General features: G+C 46.8%; 1 protein-coding gene across 5 annotated transcripts in view; it reads right to left on the minus strand.

The window, feature by feature from the left end:
- The window catches only part of KANK4 (KN motif and ankyrin repeat domains 4), a 93,273-nt gene that overhangs the window by 24,502 nt on the left and 53,482 nt on the right, over positions 1 to 15,289 (minus strand). For all 5 annotated transcript variants that reach the window (XM_049879444.1, XM_049879445.1, XM_049879442.1 and 2 more), the window contains 3 exons: positions 7,039 to 8,958; positions 5,356 to 5,467; positions 1,481 to 1,699 (listed from right to left, as the gene is read on the minus strand). In XM_049879444.1, the coding sequence (XP_049735401.1) occupies positions 1,481 to 1,699; positions 5,356 to 5,467; positions 7,039 to 8,958 (2,251 nt within the window). The remainder of the gene's footprint in view (positions 1 to 1,480; positions 1,700 to 5,355; positions 5,468 to 7,038; positions 8,959 to 15,289) is intronic.

Below are 15,289 nucleotides of genomic sequence, written 5' to 3' on the forward strand. Positions count from 1 at the left end.
GTTTGAACCTACTAGACACTCTGTGGGAGAAAGATGTGGCAGTCTGCTTCAGTAAAGATTTATAGCCTTGGAAACCCTAGGGGCAGTTCCACTCTGTCCTGCAGGCTCACTAGACGGCAGTGGGTTTGGGGTTTTTGATTGAGAGCCTACTATGTGCCAGTCACTGTGCTAGGCATTTTTCAGACTTTTCTCATTTAATTCTCAGTCAAACCTGTCAGGCTGCTATCATCCACATTTTACAGATGAGGAACCGAGGCCACCAGAGCTTCACAAACCTGCCCCAACTCAAGCTGCTGGTGGCAGAGGCAGGATGTGAATCTGGGGGGCCCAACTCTTTTCGTCACCTCACGACCTCCATTCACGTTCAGAGAGACAGGGTCAGTCAGCACAGCCAACTGGAGAGGCAGGAAAGCTGGTGATTCAGAATCAGGAAGAACTGGGCAGGAATCCCCGCTCTGCTAGCTGTGTCCTTAACTTCTCTAAGCCTCTGTTTCCACATCTTTAAGTGGGGCTAAGGAGCCTTGGTGGAGCAGTGGGTAAGTGCTCAGCTGCTAACTGAAAGGTTGATGGTTAGAACCCACCAGCTGCTCTGCTGGAGAAAGATGTGACAGTCTGCTTCTGTAAAGATTACAGCCTTGGTAGCCCTATGAGGCAGTTCTACTCTGTCCCATAGGGTTGCTATGAGTCTGAATTGACTCAACCACAATGGGTTTGGTGTTTTTGGTTTGAAAGTGGGGATTATGGTAATACCTAACTTGTAGGGTTGTTGAAAGGATTATATAGAATAAGTGCTTGGTAAATTTTTTTTTTTATTAGCTTTATACCTAGAGCTCTGTGTTATGAATTCAATTGTGTTCCCTAAAAAGTTGTGTGAAGTCCTAACCCCTTTTCCTGTGAATGTGACCTTGTTTGGGGAAATAAGATCTTTCTTTGAAGATATTATCAGCGAAGTTAACGAGGTCATGTAGCATGGGTTCTAATCCCTTTTGAGTGTTGGCTTACGAAAGAGGAGGACAGACATGGAGACAGAGTCCCACACAAGGAGAAGGCACCATGTAAAGATAAAAACAGCAAAAAAACACCAGGAATTGCCTGCGGTCACTAGAAGCAAGGAGAGAGGCATGGAACAGTTCTCTCTGAACCTTTAGAAGGAATCAACACAGCCGATACCCTGATTGGAACTCCTAACCTCCAGAACTATGATACATTTCTGTTCTTCAAGGCCACCTGGTCTGTGGTATTCTGTTACTGCAGCCCTAGGAAGCTCAGACACTATGGCAGTATATTCCGAAGACGGGCGTCACAACAGATTAGTTACGTCAGCACACGGTGCCTGGCATGTGATGGAAACTCCATAAATATTGGTGAATGAATGGATAAATGAATGAATAAATGAACAAATGATTGAATGAAAGCACGAATAAGTGCCCTTGCCCTTTCTGAGAGGAACAAGTGCTCCATTTATACCCATTCCACTCACCTCTCAGCCTTGGGATGGGGGATTTCCTCCCCAGGCCTGCCTTCCTGGCCTGCATTGTGGGTGCCCTCAGGGACGCCCTGCCTGGTCTCGTAGCTGGGGTGGGTGTCTTTGCCCCGCCTGTGTTCGAGGCCGTCACATTTCTTCTCAGCTTCACTGTCCGACAAGTCTTCAGGGGAGCTGTCCTCGCCACTGGTCTCCTCACTTGAGGTGGTCTCATAGCTGGGGGAGGAGACAAAGGTCACTCGCTCTGTCCTTCCTGCCCAATGCCTGTGTCAAAACTAATGAGAGTGAGGTGACCTCAGATAACACTCCCTAGCCTGCCAGTCACATCCTCCATTCTCCACACCTGCAGGTGGGGAGAGGGGCTCCCCAGGAACTTCAGTGTCAGAGAAACATGCAGCAAAGGGCTCTGACGCTAGAGGTGTCGGAAAAGATAATGAAATAAGCTCTTTGCAGCGAGCTCACAAAAGCCAGTTGCCTAACTGGTCAGGCGATCCAAGGTTCTCACAGAAGCATTTGCTTCTGGAATCCTAATGCCTGGTCCAAAGAGGGGCCCAGATGTAAGCGAACATATCCCTCCCCACCGAGTTACCTGACCTGCCTGACATTGGGTGATGGTGAGCCCTGCCTCTAGCCTTCCTGCCATAGCTCAGCAAACCCCTGACAAGGAATGAACTCATCTACTTCTACTGGCACCAGGGATCCCATGGGATACAGTGAACAGTATAGATCTCTGAACACCAACATCTGCCTTTTTCACTTGCAGCCTGTTTAAGCTGTTGCTTGGAACAACAAAAGAGCATGGGCCTCTTGACTCATGGGCCCGCTCCCCAACAATATTCTATAAATTCATTTATAAATGACTCTACTGAGAGATAGACCAGAAGTCATGGAGAAGATCCTGGAAGACTTATCGATCCCTCTGCAGATGGTCAGCAGAACACCCCTGATGGGGGACGCTGGTGTTAAGATGAACGTTTCCAGTTCTGGGGCCACTGGACACAGCCACGGAGGCCAGTAGCCATGGCCTCCACTGAACCTCCTAAAGCCCTTTCTCTGAATGGTGGCTGCTGTAAGGCCCTTGTGCTCACTGGATTTGCAAACCCAGTCTGCTCCCTAGTAGGCACACAGTCTTGTCTCGCTTAAATCCCAGATATTTTTTTCTCTGTTGCGCTTGCACAACCTTTTGCTTTTGTGATTAAGACAGACAGGGAAGAACATATTACATTTACCAAGTAATGTTTTCCTTAGAAGTAGGTCAGTAAAACTTTACCTGGAAGTTCATTCATTCATTCAACAGAAATTTACTGAGCACATACTGTATACCAGCACTGTTCTCAATGCTGTACCAAAGTCCCTGCCCTTTATTGTTGTTAGGTGCCATCGAGTCAATTTTTGACTCATAGTGACCCCATGTGACAGAGTAGAACTGCCCCAGGGCTCTCTAGGCTGTGATCCTCATGGGAGCAGATGGCCAGGTCTTTCTCCTGTGGAGGCACTGAGTGGGTTCGAATTGCCAACTTTTCGATTAGTAGCCAAGCATTTAACCATTGTGCCACCAGGGCTCCTGTCCCTTCCCTAACAGAATTTATATTCTACCAGGAGAAGATAGAAAAGAAATATGTAAAGAAATGTTTTATTCAGATAGTGATAAGAACAGTGAATAGACTTACAAAGGGCAATGGGGATATAGAGTGATGGGAGGAGAGGCTGCCTTAATTAAAGCACAAAAATCTGGGCTGCATATTAGGATCACTTGGAGGCGTTTAAAATTCCAATACCTGAACTGCATGACAAACTAACTGAATCAGAATCTCAGGGGATGAGAACAGACATCGATATTTTTTAAAGCTTCCTGCATGTCTCCAGTGGAGCCCTGGTGGCACGGTGGTTAAGAGCTATGGCTGTTAACCAGAAGGTTGGCAGTTCAAATCTACCAGCCACTCCTTGGAAACTCTACAAAAAAAGAAAAACCTGTTGCTGTCGAGTTGATTCCGACCTATAGCAACCCTACAGGACAGAACAGAACTGCCCCATAGGGTTTCCAAGGACCGGCTGGTGGATTCGAACTGCCAATCTTTTGATTAGCAACTGTAGCTCTTAACCACTGTGCCACCAGGGCTCCTTGGGCACCCTATGGGACAGTACTACTCTGTCATACAGGGTGGCTATAAGTTGGACTTGACTCAATGGCTATGGGCTTGTTTTTACGCTATGATTTTTTTTTTTAAAGATGTCTCCAATGTGCAGCCAAGATGGAGAACTACTGCATTAGAGTGACAAATAATGAGGAATGCCTGGGAGAAGAGTATTTCAAGGAAGGGAACAGCTAATATAAATGCAAAGGCCCTGAGGTAGCCTAAGGGCAGTATGTTTGAGGGAAGAAAGGCAGAAGCCAGAAGCAGGAGATGAGGCAGGTGGGAGCCATCATCTGGGGTTTCCAGGTTTTGGTACAAAGTGGGGACCATGGCGGTAGGGGGTTTAAGCAGAGAAGAGATATGACCTGCTTTTGGCTTTGAGATTAAGCGGATTCTTCTTTTCAGTGAGGTCAGTGAGTGGTGCAAACAGTTTACACTCAACTACTAACCGAAAGGTTGGTGGTTCAAACATACCCAGTGGCACCATGGGAAGAAAGCCCTGTAGATCTGCTTCTGTACAGAATTACCAAAACCAAAACCCATTGTCATCGAGTTGATTCCAACTCCTAGCAACCTTATAGGACAGAGTAGAACTGCCCCACAGGGTTTCCAAGGAGCAGCTGGTGGATTCATACTGCCAAGCTTTTGGTCAGCAGCCTGAGCTATTAACCACTACACCACCAGGGCTCCCCTGTACAGATTACAGCCAAGATAACCCTGTGGAGCACAGTTCTACACTGTAATACATGGGGTTGCCATGAGTCAGAATCAACTCGATGGCAACAGGTTTTTTTTTTTTACCATTGTTGTTATTTTTTGGTACACGAAGCAGTGAATGCACAAAACAAAATGGTTTCTCCTCGGGCCAACATTAATGAAAGTGGAGACAGCAACTCTCCTACTACGTCCCATTTTATCATTTCCTCACAGAACATACAACAGCGACGTCACCCCTTATCTGCATCTAGTGTCTTCCTTTCTGATATGACCCAAGTGAGCAAGGACTCCAACCTTTTCTGGGCACTCTCCTGGACCCACCACCTGAGTAGGCCAGGTGGCCCTCCTCTGGGCTTCCAAAGCAGCCTACACTGCCTTCTCTAATAGAATTTATCTCGGTGTATTATCATTTCATCTTTACTTCTTGTCTTATCTCTGCTCTTGCCCAAATTGTGAGCTAAAGGCAGGGACCATGATTTATGTGATTTTTTTTTATCCTCACCATCTAGCATATTGTCAGCATTTAATAAATGTTTGTTGAATGAATGATTTAGAAAATATTCTCAATCCAATGTTCTCTTGTCTAGAATATATAAGGCTTTGTTCTTTTTCCCAAAACACTTTGTTTGCAGTCAAAGAAAAAAAAAATTAAATGGATTAAATTTGAAATTCTACAAATGAATAGAGTTCGTATTAGTTTCAGTGTTGGGGTTCAGGTTAAATCCTTTCCTAAAGGGCCCATCCCTCCCACCCCCTGCCCAAACTCCCAGAAGCCACTGGAATTCTGGCCCTGGGGGAAACCAAAGCCAAAACATTTGAAAAGCATAGGTTCCAACAGACCACAAGAGCTGGCAAGGAGCCAAACACATGCACACCTGAGATGGAGCTTTAAAGGGCCACTGAGATGAACCCCCCTGAAGAAGAATGAAAGCCAGATGCCTCCCCCTAGGAAACAGCGCTAAGGTCGACAGCGGGAAAGGTAGCAAGGAAGGCAGTCTGAGCTTCACGAGCGATGCTTACCCACCGTTAACCCCAACAAACTGAAGGTTCTTTTTGGTCCCATTACCTCCTGCACGGAAGCCATAGTCTTTCTTTTTCATTATGGATTTAAGGCTGGTCGGCGGGGAGATCTCTAGGCAGACACAACATGACAGGTTAGAATGATCTTGGGAATGCCCCAGAATACAGCAAAACCAGAAATCTTGCTTTGAAAGGGTACATGTTGAGGGTGTGTGAGGAGGCTGAAAGGGACAGGAAATCAGATGATGTAAATTAAATATTCAGGGGGCCCTTTAGGGGACCCAGCTTTGTGGTCAGTGCTGGCAGAACTGCCCCTGTTAATAATGCCACTCTACATGAAGTCCCTAGGTGGGGCAAATGCTTAACATGCTCAGTTGCTAACTGAAAGATTGGAGGTTAGAATCCACCCAGAGGTGCCTCAGAAGAAGGGCATGGTGATTGACTTCTGAAAAACCTGCCATTGAAAACTCTATGGAGCACAGTTCTAGTCTGACACACATGGGCCCACCTCGAGTCAGAGTTAACTCAGCAGCAATTGGGGTTGGTTATGCGTGGCTGACAGAGTGGAGTTGTGAGAGTATGCTCATCAAAGTGCCTTGTGGGGTAGGTACCACTGTTGCCCCTATCTTATGGCTGGGAAATCTGAGGCTCAGACTTGCTCAAGGTCATATGGTCAGTAAATGGCAAGGCAGGCGTAGAACTTAGGTTTCTCACAACTAGCCCAACACCTCACTTCTACTGGAGGGCACCTCCGTGCTCCCTCCTGACTCACATGCAAGTTGACATTCATGAGGTGGGGGAGTCATGGCAGACAAGCGAGCAAGAGCACAAATCTCTTTTTGCTGTGCTCAAAAGTATGGGAAGCATTTCCCAATGGGCAAGACTAGAACTAGCACCGAATAATGAGAAAGCAGCCAACTTGTGATCTGAGGCAGGAAGCAGATTCACAAACTGCCTGTTGAGCAAAGTGAAATGTGGTTCTACTTAACTCAAGAGTGAAGAGTGTCTGATCTGTTACAAGAGGAAGTACCGCTCAGCCACAGGGCAGATTTCCACATGTGAGGATCACACACTCACACATACATGCATAAATGCACACATGGGCACACACGTGCACGCGCGCACACACACACACACACACACACGGGAAATCTCCAGTGAACTATTCCAGATCTCAATATAATGTTCCTCCAAAACCAGGCTAGAGAAAACCTCTGCGATGTAAGCACCAGAGAGGAACACAGAATGCAAGGGCCCAGGAAACAGCGAGGAGAGGCCAGCAATGAGAACCAGGGGCGTGTCACCTGGACATTGCCTTTGAGCAACACAAATGAGATATAGCCGCCCTCTGAGTGGGCATAGTTCTGCAGGCATATGGCTTGGCAAGAGACAGTTGGCCTGGGTTTTGGTTCCCATTTGCCCTCCTCTTCTGGCATCTGTGTGCCCTGTGCTATCTGTACAGCTATATGCGGTGGCCCTACACTCAGTTCCAACCTGACGGCAAGAACAAGAGCGGGGGTATTGAGCCTCTGCTGTTACCTAGATCCGTTTTAATTCCACTAGGTTCTCAAAGGGGCCTAAATCTTTTTTTAAATACATACTCATGCCATTAAAAATCTTTTTTTCCCTCTGACTCAGCCTGTAAGGGAGAAACGGTTCCCCGTCTGGGGCACCAGTATTTACCCATTGGCGGGGAGAAGGAGGAGGGGGCAGGGGGCTCCGGAGGGGGAGCCTGGGCCGAGTATGCGGACAGCAGCAGGTTGAGAGAGCTCAGCAGCTGGCTCTGGATGCTGCTGAGCTTGGAGGCTGGCTGCTTGATGGCGCTGGCCAGCTCTGGGTATCCATGTTCTAAGCAGTTCCACTGCTCTTGCAGGAGCTCCTGGATCTTCTTAACGTATTGCCCAATAGTGGCATCTGTGGGTGTGCTTGGTGGCCTTTCTGGGCGCTCCTTCCCTGGGAGCTCTGGACCAGCCTTCTCCCTCCCTGCCGGGGGAGTCTTTCTGCTGCTGCTCCATGGAGGGCCTCCTGCTTCACTGGCCAGACCCTCGGTTCCTACCTGAGGGCCTTCCTCCTGCTCAGAACCTACTTCTTCTATCCTGAGTTCAGTGGAAAGGCAGCTATGTAATGAAGAGGTGAGGACCATCTCAGGTCCCTGCGGCAGTGAGAGCGGGGGTGATAGCATACATTCTGCTGGGCTCTGATCCCCTTGTTTGTGGCTGCCTTGCCCCAATAGGAGCCCATTCTCCTCTCCTCTGGCCTCCCAGCTTTCAGATTCTGTCATGCCCAGGAGGTTGACCCCAATGCTCTTGTCATATGCCTCCCTGGTAAAGAGTCCATGAAGAGGGTCAGTGTTCACCATGGCGTCGGTCTGGCCCTGAGTGTCTTTGGAATTATCTTGGCTAAGCTTTTCTTCTAGTTGGGCTACAGTGCACTCTAGCTCTTGAATCCTCTGTTCCCTGGCCTTGATTTCCTCTTCCTGCTGCTGGAGGGTAGCTCTGGCCTGGGCCAGCTCCTCACTCCTTCCAGACAACTCACCCTCAAGGGCTGTGACCTGCTGCTTCAGGCTGGAGATACTACTGGGATCCACCCTGGCAAAGCCCAGGCTTTCCTCTGTCACCCTGATACCAATACTTCTTACATCAACCTCTACAGGTGGTGGGGGTGGGATCTCACTGATGTTGAGCTCAATTTCTTCTAGGGGGAGATCATTTTCAGGGATGGGTGATGGCAGAGGTGGGGGACTTGGTGTTGGGGAGCCAGGAGTGCTCACCACCTCTGCTTCTCTGGTTTCACGTTTGTCTTCTGCATCCTCTACGAGTGCATTCTGGGATGAGGAAGGAGAAGCCAGGAAAGAGAGGTGATTTGGAGCCTCCTCTTTACCCTCCAGAGGCTTGGTCCCCTCCTGAACCAGCTCTGGAATCCCTGGCACCAGGTCTCCAAACTCTCTGTCTTTTGGTTGAGTCGATGCTTGTGGGCTGGAGCTGTGAAAACCTGCAAATCCTTCCACAGGGCCAAAGGTAACATCACTGCCTTCACCCTGAAGTGGAGGGAGGACAGGAGGTGGCGGGAGAGCTGAGGGTAGGCTGGGCTCCTCGGAGGCCCTGTTTTGTAGCAGCGTGGCTGGCATGCTGGATGCTCTCAAAAGCTGGGGCCGTCCACTCCCAGGGAAGAGTTCAGCATCCTCAGGAGGAGTTGCCTCCAGCTGCCTGGTGGCCTCGGCCAGCAGGGCCTTCCTATGGTAGCTCACCTTGCTGCCGCTGGCTAAGGCTTGGGAGGAATCGCCAAGTGGCCGTGTCTGGGCTCGCTCCTCCAACTCATGTGACACCTTCCTTGGCACCACTGGGGACCAGTGTGAGTGGGGAAGAGCAGCATGAGCCCGAGCCCCACTGTCAGGAAGGCTGAAGTTTCGGGGCAATGTGCTAAACTTGGACTGCTTGGCCCGTCGGTGGATAGGAATCCTTCTGATGGTGTTTCCTTTCTCGATGTCATCCACATACTTTAGAAAGTCCAGATCTAAATGAAAGCCATATGGGGTCTCCACGGAGTAAGGGTGGCTCTTGGGTGGGTCCTTCTCTTCATCCACCTGAGAGGGCTGGTCTTTGGCTGAGAGACACAAGACGTGAAAAAGAAGCACAAAGTTAATAAGCACTACAGGGTAGCGAAGCCTAATATCTTTGATTTTGACTTAGCACTATCACATGAGCCGTCTCCTAAATGGTACAGACTAAATTATGCTGAGATGCTGCTCACAGTCTTTTTGGTCCTGCTGAGAAACCATCATATTAAATCAATGTGTACTTAGCCAATGTCTGCAAGGAAAGAGGTAGAGGAAAGAGTTTCCAATTTGCAGAATGTCATCTGTTATCCTGTGTAATTTGCCTGCACACCCAACAAAATTGTCTCAGACTGTTTTTCCAGGTTTGAGTCATGTAATTGCTGAACCAAAGTGGCCAGGAATTTGCCAAATTAGGGTACTAGTTGGCAATTATGGACATGAAAGTTTTCACAGGTTGAGATACACAATCGTCTAAGCATTAAAAAAGAACCTTGTGCTATTCAAATAGGTTTGAATAAATCTTGCTAAAGCCAGTAGTATCAATGCCTTCTACATTATTTAAGCTTCCTCAAATGTCTGAGCCTCCAGGTACAGGAATATCAGAGAGAACTGAAACAAGGAGTCATGTACAGCCTATGGTCTTTTCCACCTAAAAACTGATTAGTGCTTAACAAACATGAATTTCACTGTCAAAAACCATTCCAAGTAAGGAAACATCACATTTCTCAAAGACTGTAAGAAAAGCAGTGAGGGAAATGTTGAGAGGGACGTAGGCACACATCCTGCAAGACATACGGGGTTCACAAATTTTCAGGGCAGACCAGACTATCTGGGGATATCTCATTGAGAAAGTTCTCCAATGTACCAAGGGGCCATTGATCTTCATGCAGTATCCACCTATTGACTTCAGTATAGGACGCTGAGAACAAGTCAGTTCTTCGAATATATGAATCCACAGGGACTTGTCTCTGAGTGGCTTCTTCTTTAGGTTAGTCTTTGTTCCTTCAGTGTTCCTTATATGACAACCCTCATTACCGCTGACAGTCTGTTAAATATGCTCCCAAAATGCCATGCTCAGGACAGAATATTAGTGGAGAGCACAGAGGTTAATATGGACTCTGGAACCTGGTTTATATCCCAGTTCTGCTGCATACTAGCTCTGTGACCTTAAGGAAATTACTTAGCCTCCTTGTGTTTCATCTTCTGCAAAATGGGAACAATCATAGGAATCTACCACTTAAAATTATTGTGAGGACTAATTAATTCATATAAATTACCTAGAAGAATGCCTAGCAGATGATAAGCATTCAATATGTGCTTAATATTATACATACTATCTTTCTGGAAGCCCAAAATGTAAAGAACTAAAGTCTCATGATGGAAAACGATTTCCTTTGACTCCATGCCCTCCTTTGACAGAGGGGCTCAACAAAGTCTTTGTGACTTAGTAGATCGTGAAAATTACGAAAGAGCAATAATTCAATTTACTTACTCAATCGCTGTTTATTGAGCACCTACATGTCAGTTGCTAGGCTAGACCCTAAGGACATAGAGGTAACATGGGTACAGCCACCACCCTCAAATAATTTATGGTCAGGTAGGAGAGACACCAACAAATACAATGCAGTAAGATCAAGAGGGTAACATTTAAGTACAATCTTCTTCCCTGACTTATTTTCCCAGTTTCTCCAGAATTATTTTCTTGAACTTGGAGGTTACTTCTGCTTTGGTAGGAGAGGGATGATGTCACACAAATGACATATGAGCTGAGCATTAAAAGAATTGATAGAAATTTTCCAGGTGAACAAGACAGTGGAAGACATTGTGGCAGTTTATCTCCAAGATGGCCACCATCAATTCCTACCCACTCTATACAATCAAGCTAATCCCACATTGAGAGGTAGAGTCTGTGTCTCCACCCCTTTAAATTTGGGCTGGCCTGCCACTGCTTTGAACTAAAAATACCGCAGAAGTGATGTTGAGGGACTTCTAAGGCTAGGTCATAAGAAGCCATGTAGCTTCCATCTGGGTCTCTTGGAATGTACACTCTTGGGAAGCCAGCTGTCATGTAAGAAGTGCAACTTCACTGAGACTGCCATGTTGTGAGGAAGCCCAAACTAGTCATGTAGAGAGAAGAGAGATGATTAATCAACCCTCTGTGTTCCAGTCATTCTAATGCAGGTGCAGGCATGAGTTAAAAAGCTAAGGTGGCTCCAGCCTTAGTTATCATCTGACTTCAACTGCAGGAGGGACGATTCAGCTGAGCCTGTCAACCCCCAAATCTGTTACCATCAAGTCAATTCTGACTCACAGCAACCCTATAGAAGAGCAACCCTGTCCCATAGGGTCTCCAAGGCTGTAATCTTTGTGGAAGCAGATTGTCACAACTTTTTCCTGCGGAGCGGCTGGTAGATTCAAATCGCCAACCTTTCATTTAGCAGCTGAGTGCTTAACCACTGTGTGCCATGGCTCTTTATCAACCCTCAGTACTAAGTTAATAATAAATGATTATTTTAAGCCACTAAGTTTTGGGTTGGTTTGTTATGTAGCAATAAATAACCAGAACAGGCATTCTCAACATATGTCAGAGAACTTGCAATGGCATGCAGGTATGAAATTTCATAGTATTTCAGGGTTCTGCAAATGCAGTTGATATGGCTTGAACTTAAAGGGTAGTAAAGAAGGGCAGGGAATAGGGAAAGTAAACTTGGAAATGTAATCAAGAGCCAGATCATGGAGTAACTTCTATGCCATGCTAACAAGCTTAGACTTTACTCTCTAGGTAACACGAATATTGAAGCATTTTAAGCAAGGGAATGGCTTAGTCAAATGTGTGATTTCCAAAAGAGTGTTCTTGTAGAGGATTAGAGGAAGGACAAACCAGGCGTCTGAAGACTAGCTGGGAGACTGCTGCCATGACGGAAACAAGAGAAACTACAGGCAACGAAGGAAAGAGACAGGTTAAAGAAAAGGTGCAAACGATGGCATGGCCAAACTGGGCACATTTTCTCCTCAGTGTGATGACAGATTGGGGCTGAACTCTTCTCACTTGCCTGCCTGATGTCTCCTTCTTGTAGCCATGTCACATGCTTGGCAGATGACCCACAATGCTTCGGGATGTGCAGTTATCACCAAAGTACTAAATGAAGCCAACTAGACACACAAAGGCCAAACTCATGAACACGGACCCAGTGGAGCCTACTAGCCATCAAGGCTAAGTACAGCCACAGGGCCTGTGGGCTTTTATGTCACAACCACAGCAGGGAGCAGAATGCAGCACTGCATCAGGTTCCAGAGCTTCTGCAGCAGACACCTGGACTTCAGGTGGGCAAGGTAAACACTCTTCCAGCACCCAAAAAACTCCTAATGAGTTCCCATTAACTCACACAATTTTTTACCATCCTGCTTCCCCTCTAAGAGGCACATTGGTCGTTTTAGTAAATGAGAGCCATTTCTTTTGTTGCTAGCTGAATGTTGGCTTTCCAAGTTGCCCTCTGCTATACAACTAGGCCTACAGGTCTACCCAGCAGCCTCCTGGATTACAAGGTCAGGTCAAATCAGAGAGCAGATATTTGTCTAAAGTTAAGTACAGAACAGATTTATGACCTAGAAGGCAAACAACTCTCCTAAAAGAGAACCTGCATTATTTATCTGCTTGTTTCCTCACTTCAGTTGAAATGCACTGATTTACCCAGCGGCCTCTGGGAGCCAGTCCAGAGCACAAATACAATAATAGCATCAAATAAAAAATAGCAGATTCAAAGGCAAAATCTTCCACAAGGGAGATGAGGAGAACCAAAGGAGACTGTGAGACTGAGCAGCTACCCAGGATGACAGGTTTAATAGGGACTTTACTAGCCTAGCACTCTGGGGTACAACACACACACACACACACACACACACACACGGTGACCCATCATGCTGCACTGCCTGCCACCTGCCACTCGGCATCCCTTCTCTCCCTCCCAGCACACGAGGAATGCTGGGAGACCTCCACACACATTAAGCTCCACTCATGGTAATTCTACCTGGTGACAGGTATGCAGGAACTCAACATACCGGGCATTGGGCCAGGACAAGAAATTATTAGGTGTACTATCTCTGTTCAAAATGAAGTTCAGATCCAATAAACCAGCCCATGGCCAAACTGGCCAGATTTGGGTTCTGGCTGTGTCATCTACGACCTGTGTGACCCTGGGAAAATTATTTTGATTTCCCTATTTGTAAAGTGGAGACAATAACACCTGACTTAGGGAGTTGTCGTGATTACTAGCGCTAACACATGTAAAGAGCACAGCACATAGTAGGTGCTCCACAAAGTGGTCTAAAGCACACCTGGGTTGGTTCTGAATGGGGTGAGGGAGGATTTGCTGAGGATATTCTTTGCCCCCAGAATATTTAACTTTCCAAGTTAGGATCACACCTTGAGAGGGAATAAAGGTTAAAATAATAATGATAATAATTCTGGAGAAACTGGGAAAAGGAATTGGGGGGAAGAAAGAAAGAAGATACATGAGGCTCAGAGCTACCTGGAGGGTCTCCCTCAGAAAGCACAACAGATCACTCTACCTTTGGGAAGGACCTACAAACATAGCCACCAGTTTAAGGGTTACAACCCAAACATGAGAAAGGGGGACGAGAGGAGGACAAGGTAAGGAGGGAAGGGCCACAGTAATTATCCTGAGGGACAAAGCCAAGTGTGGCAGGTAAGACAACCCATTGGAGGCATTTAAGGTGAAGAAGGGAAGTCCAAAAGCCTTTTGTTTCTGAAAGAAATGGGAAAAACAGAAACCAGAGAGAAAACGGCCAAAAATAAAGCTGGAAAGAAGGAGAAGTAAATAAGTCTCTTCAAAAGGCCAAGACAGCGACAGAGACTTTTCCCTCTTTGCCTTTATTTTGTGAAAATATTGTGCCTACGGGAGGAGGCCTTTTTGGAGTCAACTGTGGGCAGTCCCGTGAGGACTGACAGCAGCAGTGCTGAGGAGGCTGAGCAGGGACTGATGAGGCAGGCAGGGATGACAGGCCCCCAGGGCAATAAGGGAATTAGCTGTGTTCTGTGGGACCACTTCCAGGGACACAGTGAAAAGGCAGCTCCCTGGGGAGAAAGGCAGACTCTTGAAATATTTGGTAACTGTATTTGGAAAAAGGAAGAGGCAGGGCTTGGAGCTGATGTCTGGTCCCTAAATCCTGTCAGTGAAGGGCCATGTGATTCAAGGAGGATTACAGGCTCTCCTGTTTCCTGAATTTGGTGAGCTGGAAAAAGCATCTCATTGGAGGTCAGAAGATGGGGGCCTAGTCTAGGACTTTCAGCAGGATTCCTGGGACAGAGGAAGAGAGGAACATTTATTGAGATATTCATTGTGCTGTTGTAATTATTATTAGGTTTCGAGGAGTCAATTCCTACCCATTGCGACCCCGTATGACAGAGTAGTACTGCCGTATAGGGTTTCCTAGGCTATAATCCTTATGGAAGCAGATCACCAGGTCTTTTCTCCCACGGAGCTGCTGGGTGGGTTTGAACCACCAACCTTTTGGCTAGCAGCGGAGCACTAAAAGGTGGTGTCACCAGGGCTCTACTTGTTCATTGTGCTAAACCCAAAAACACCAAACCCGTTGCCATCGAGTCGATTCTGACTCATAGCAATCCTATATAACAGAGTAGAACTGCCCCATAGGGTTTTCAAGGAGTGCCTGGTAGATTTGAACTGCCAACCTTTTGGTTAGCAGCCATAGCTCCTAACCACTACACCACCAGGGTTTCCATTGTGCCAGAGAGTTATTACAGAACAACTTTACATACATTACCTCATTTAATACTTTACCAATCCCATAAGTAGATATTAATACCTATTTACAGATGAGGTGTGGTAGACTGTCAGCAAAAGCAGACACAATAGTACCCCACCCTTTGTTACTCACCTCCCACACTGATTTGGGCTTAGCCTTCTGTCTTGCTTCGGCTATTGGGTCAATAGCAAATATGACATATGCAGAGACTTGAAAACTGCTTGCACATTGGGGTTTGTTTATTCTTGCTGAGTTTGGAACCCTTCCACCACCATATGAGCAAGCCCCCACTGGCAGACTGGATGATGAGAGACACATAGCCAAGTTATCAGCAATACTCCAGGTGACATGATATCAACCACCAGACATGTGAGTGTAGCCGTTCTAAACCATCCATCCCCAGCCAAGCCATCCAGAAAACCACAGCCAACCCACACTGTACTAATGGCCCAGCCAACCTATTCCAGTGAGGTTCAGCCCACAGAATCTTTTGTGAAGTGTTAAATGTTTGTTGTTTTAAGTCATTAAATTTTGGGGTGGTTTGTTACACAGCAAAGCAAGAAGATACACAAGGGGCCTGAGGCTCAGAGA

This window comes from Elephas maximus, chromosome 3, assembly GCF_024166365.1.
Source record: "Elephas maximus indicus isolate mEleMax1 chromosome 3, mEleMax1 primary haplotype, whole genome shotgun sequence".
NCBI lineage: Eukaryota > Metazoa > Chordata > Mammalia > Proboscidea > Elephantidae > Elephas > Elephas maximus.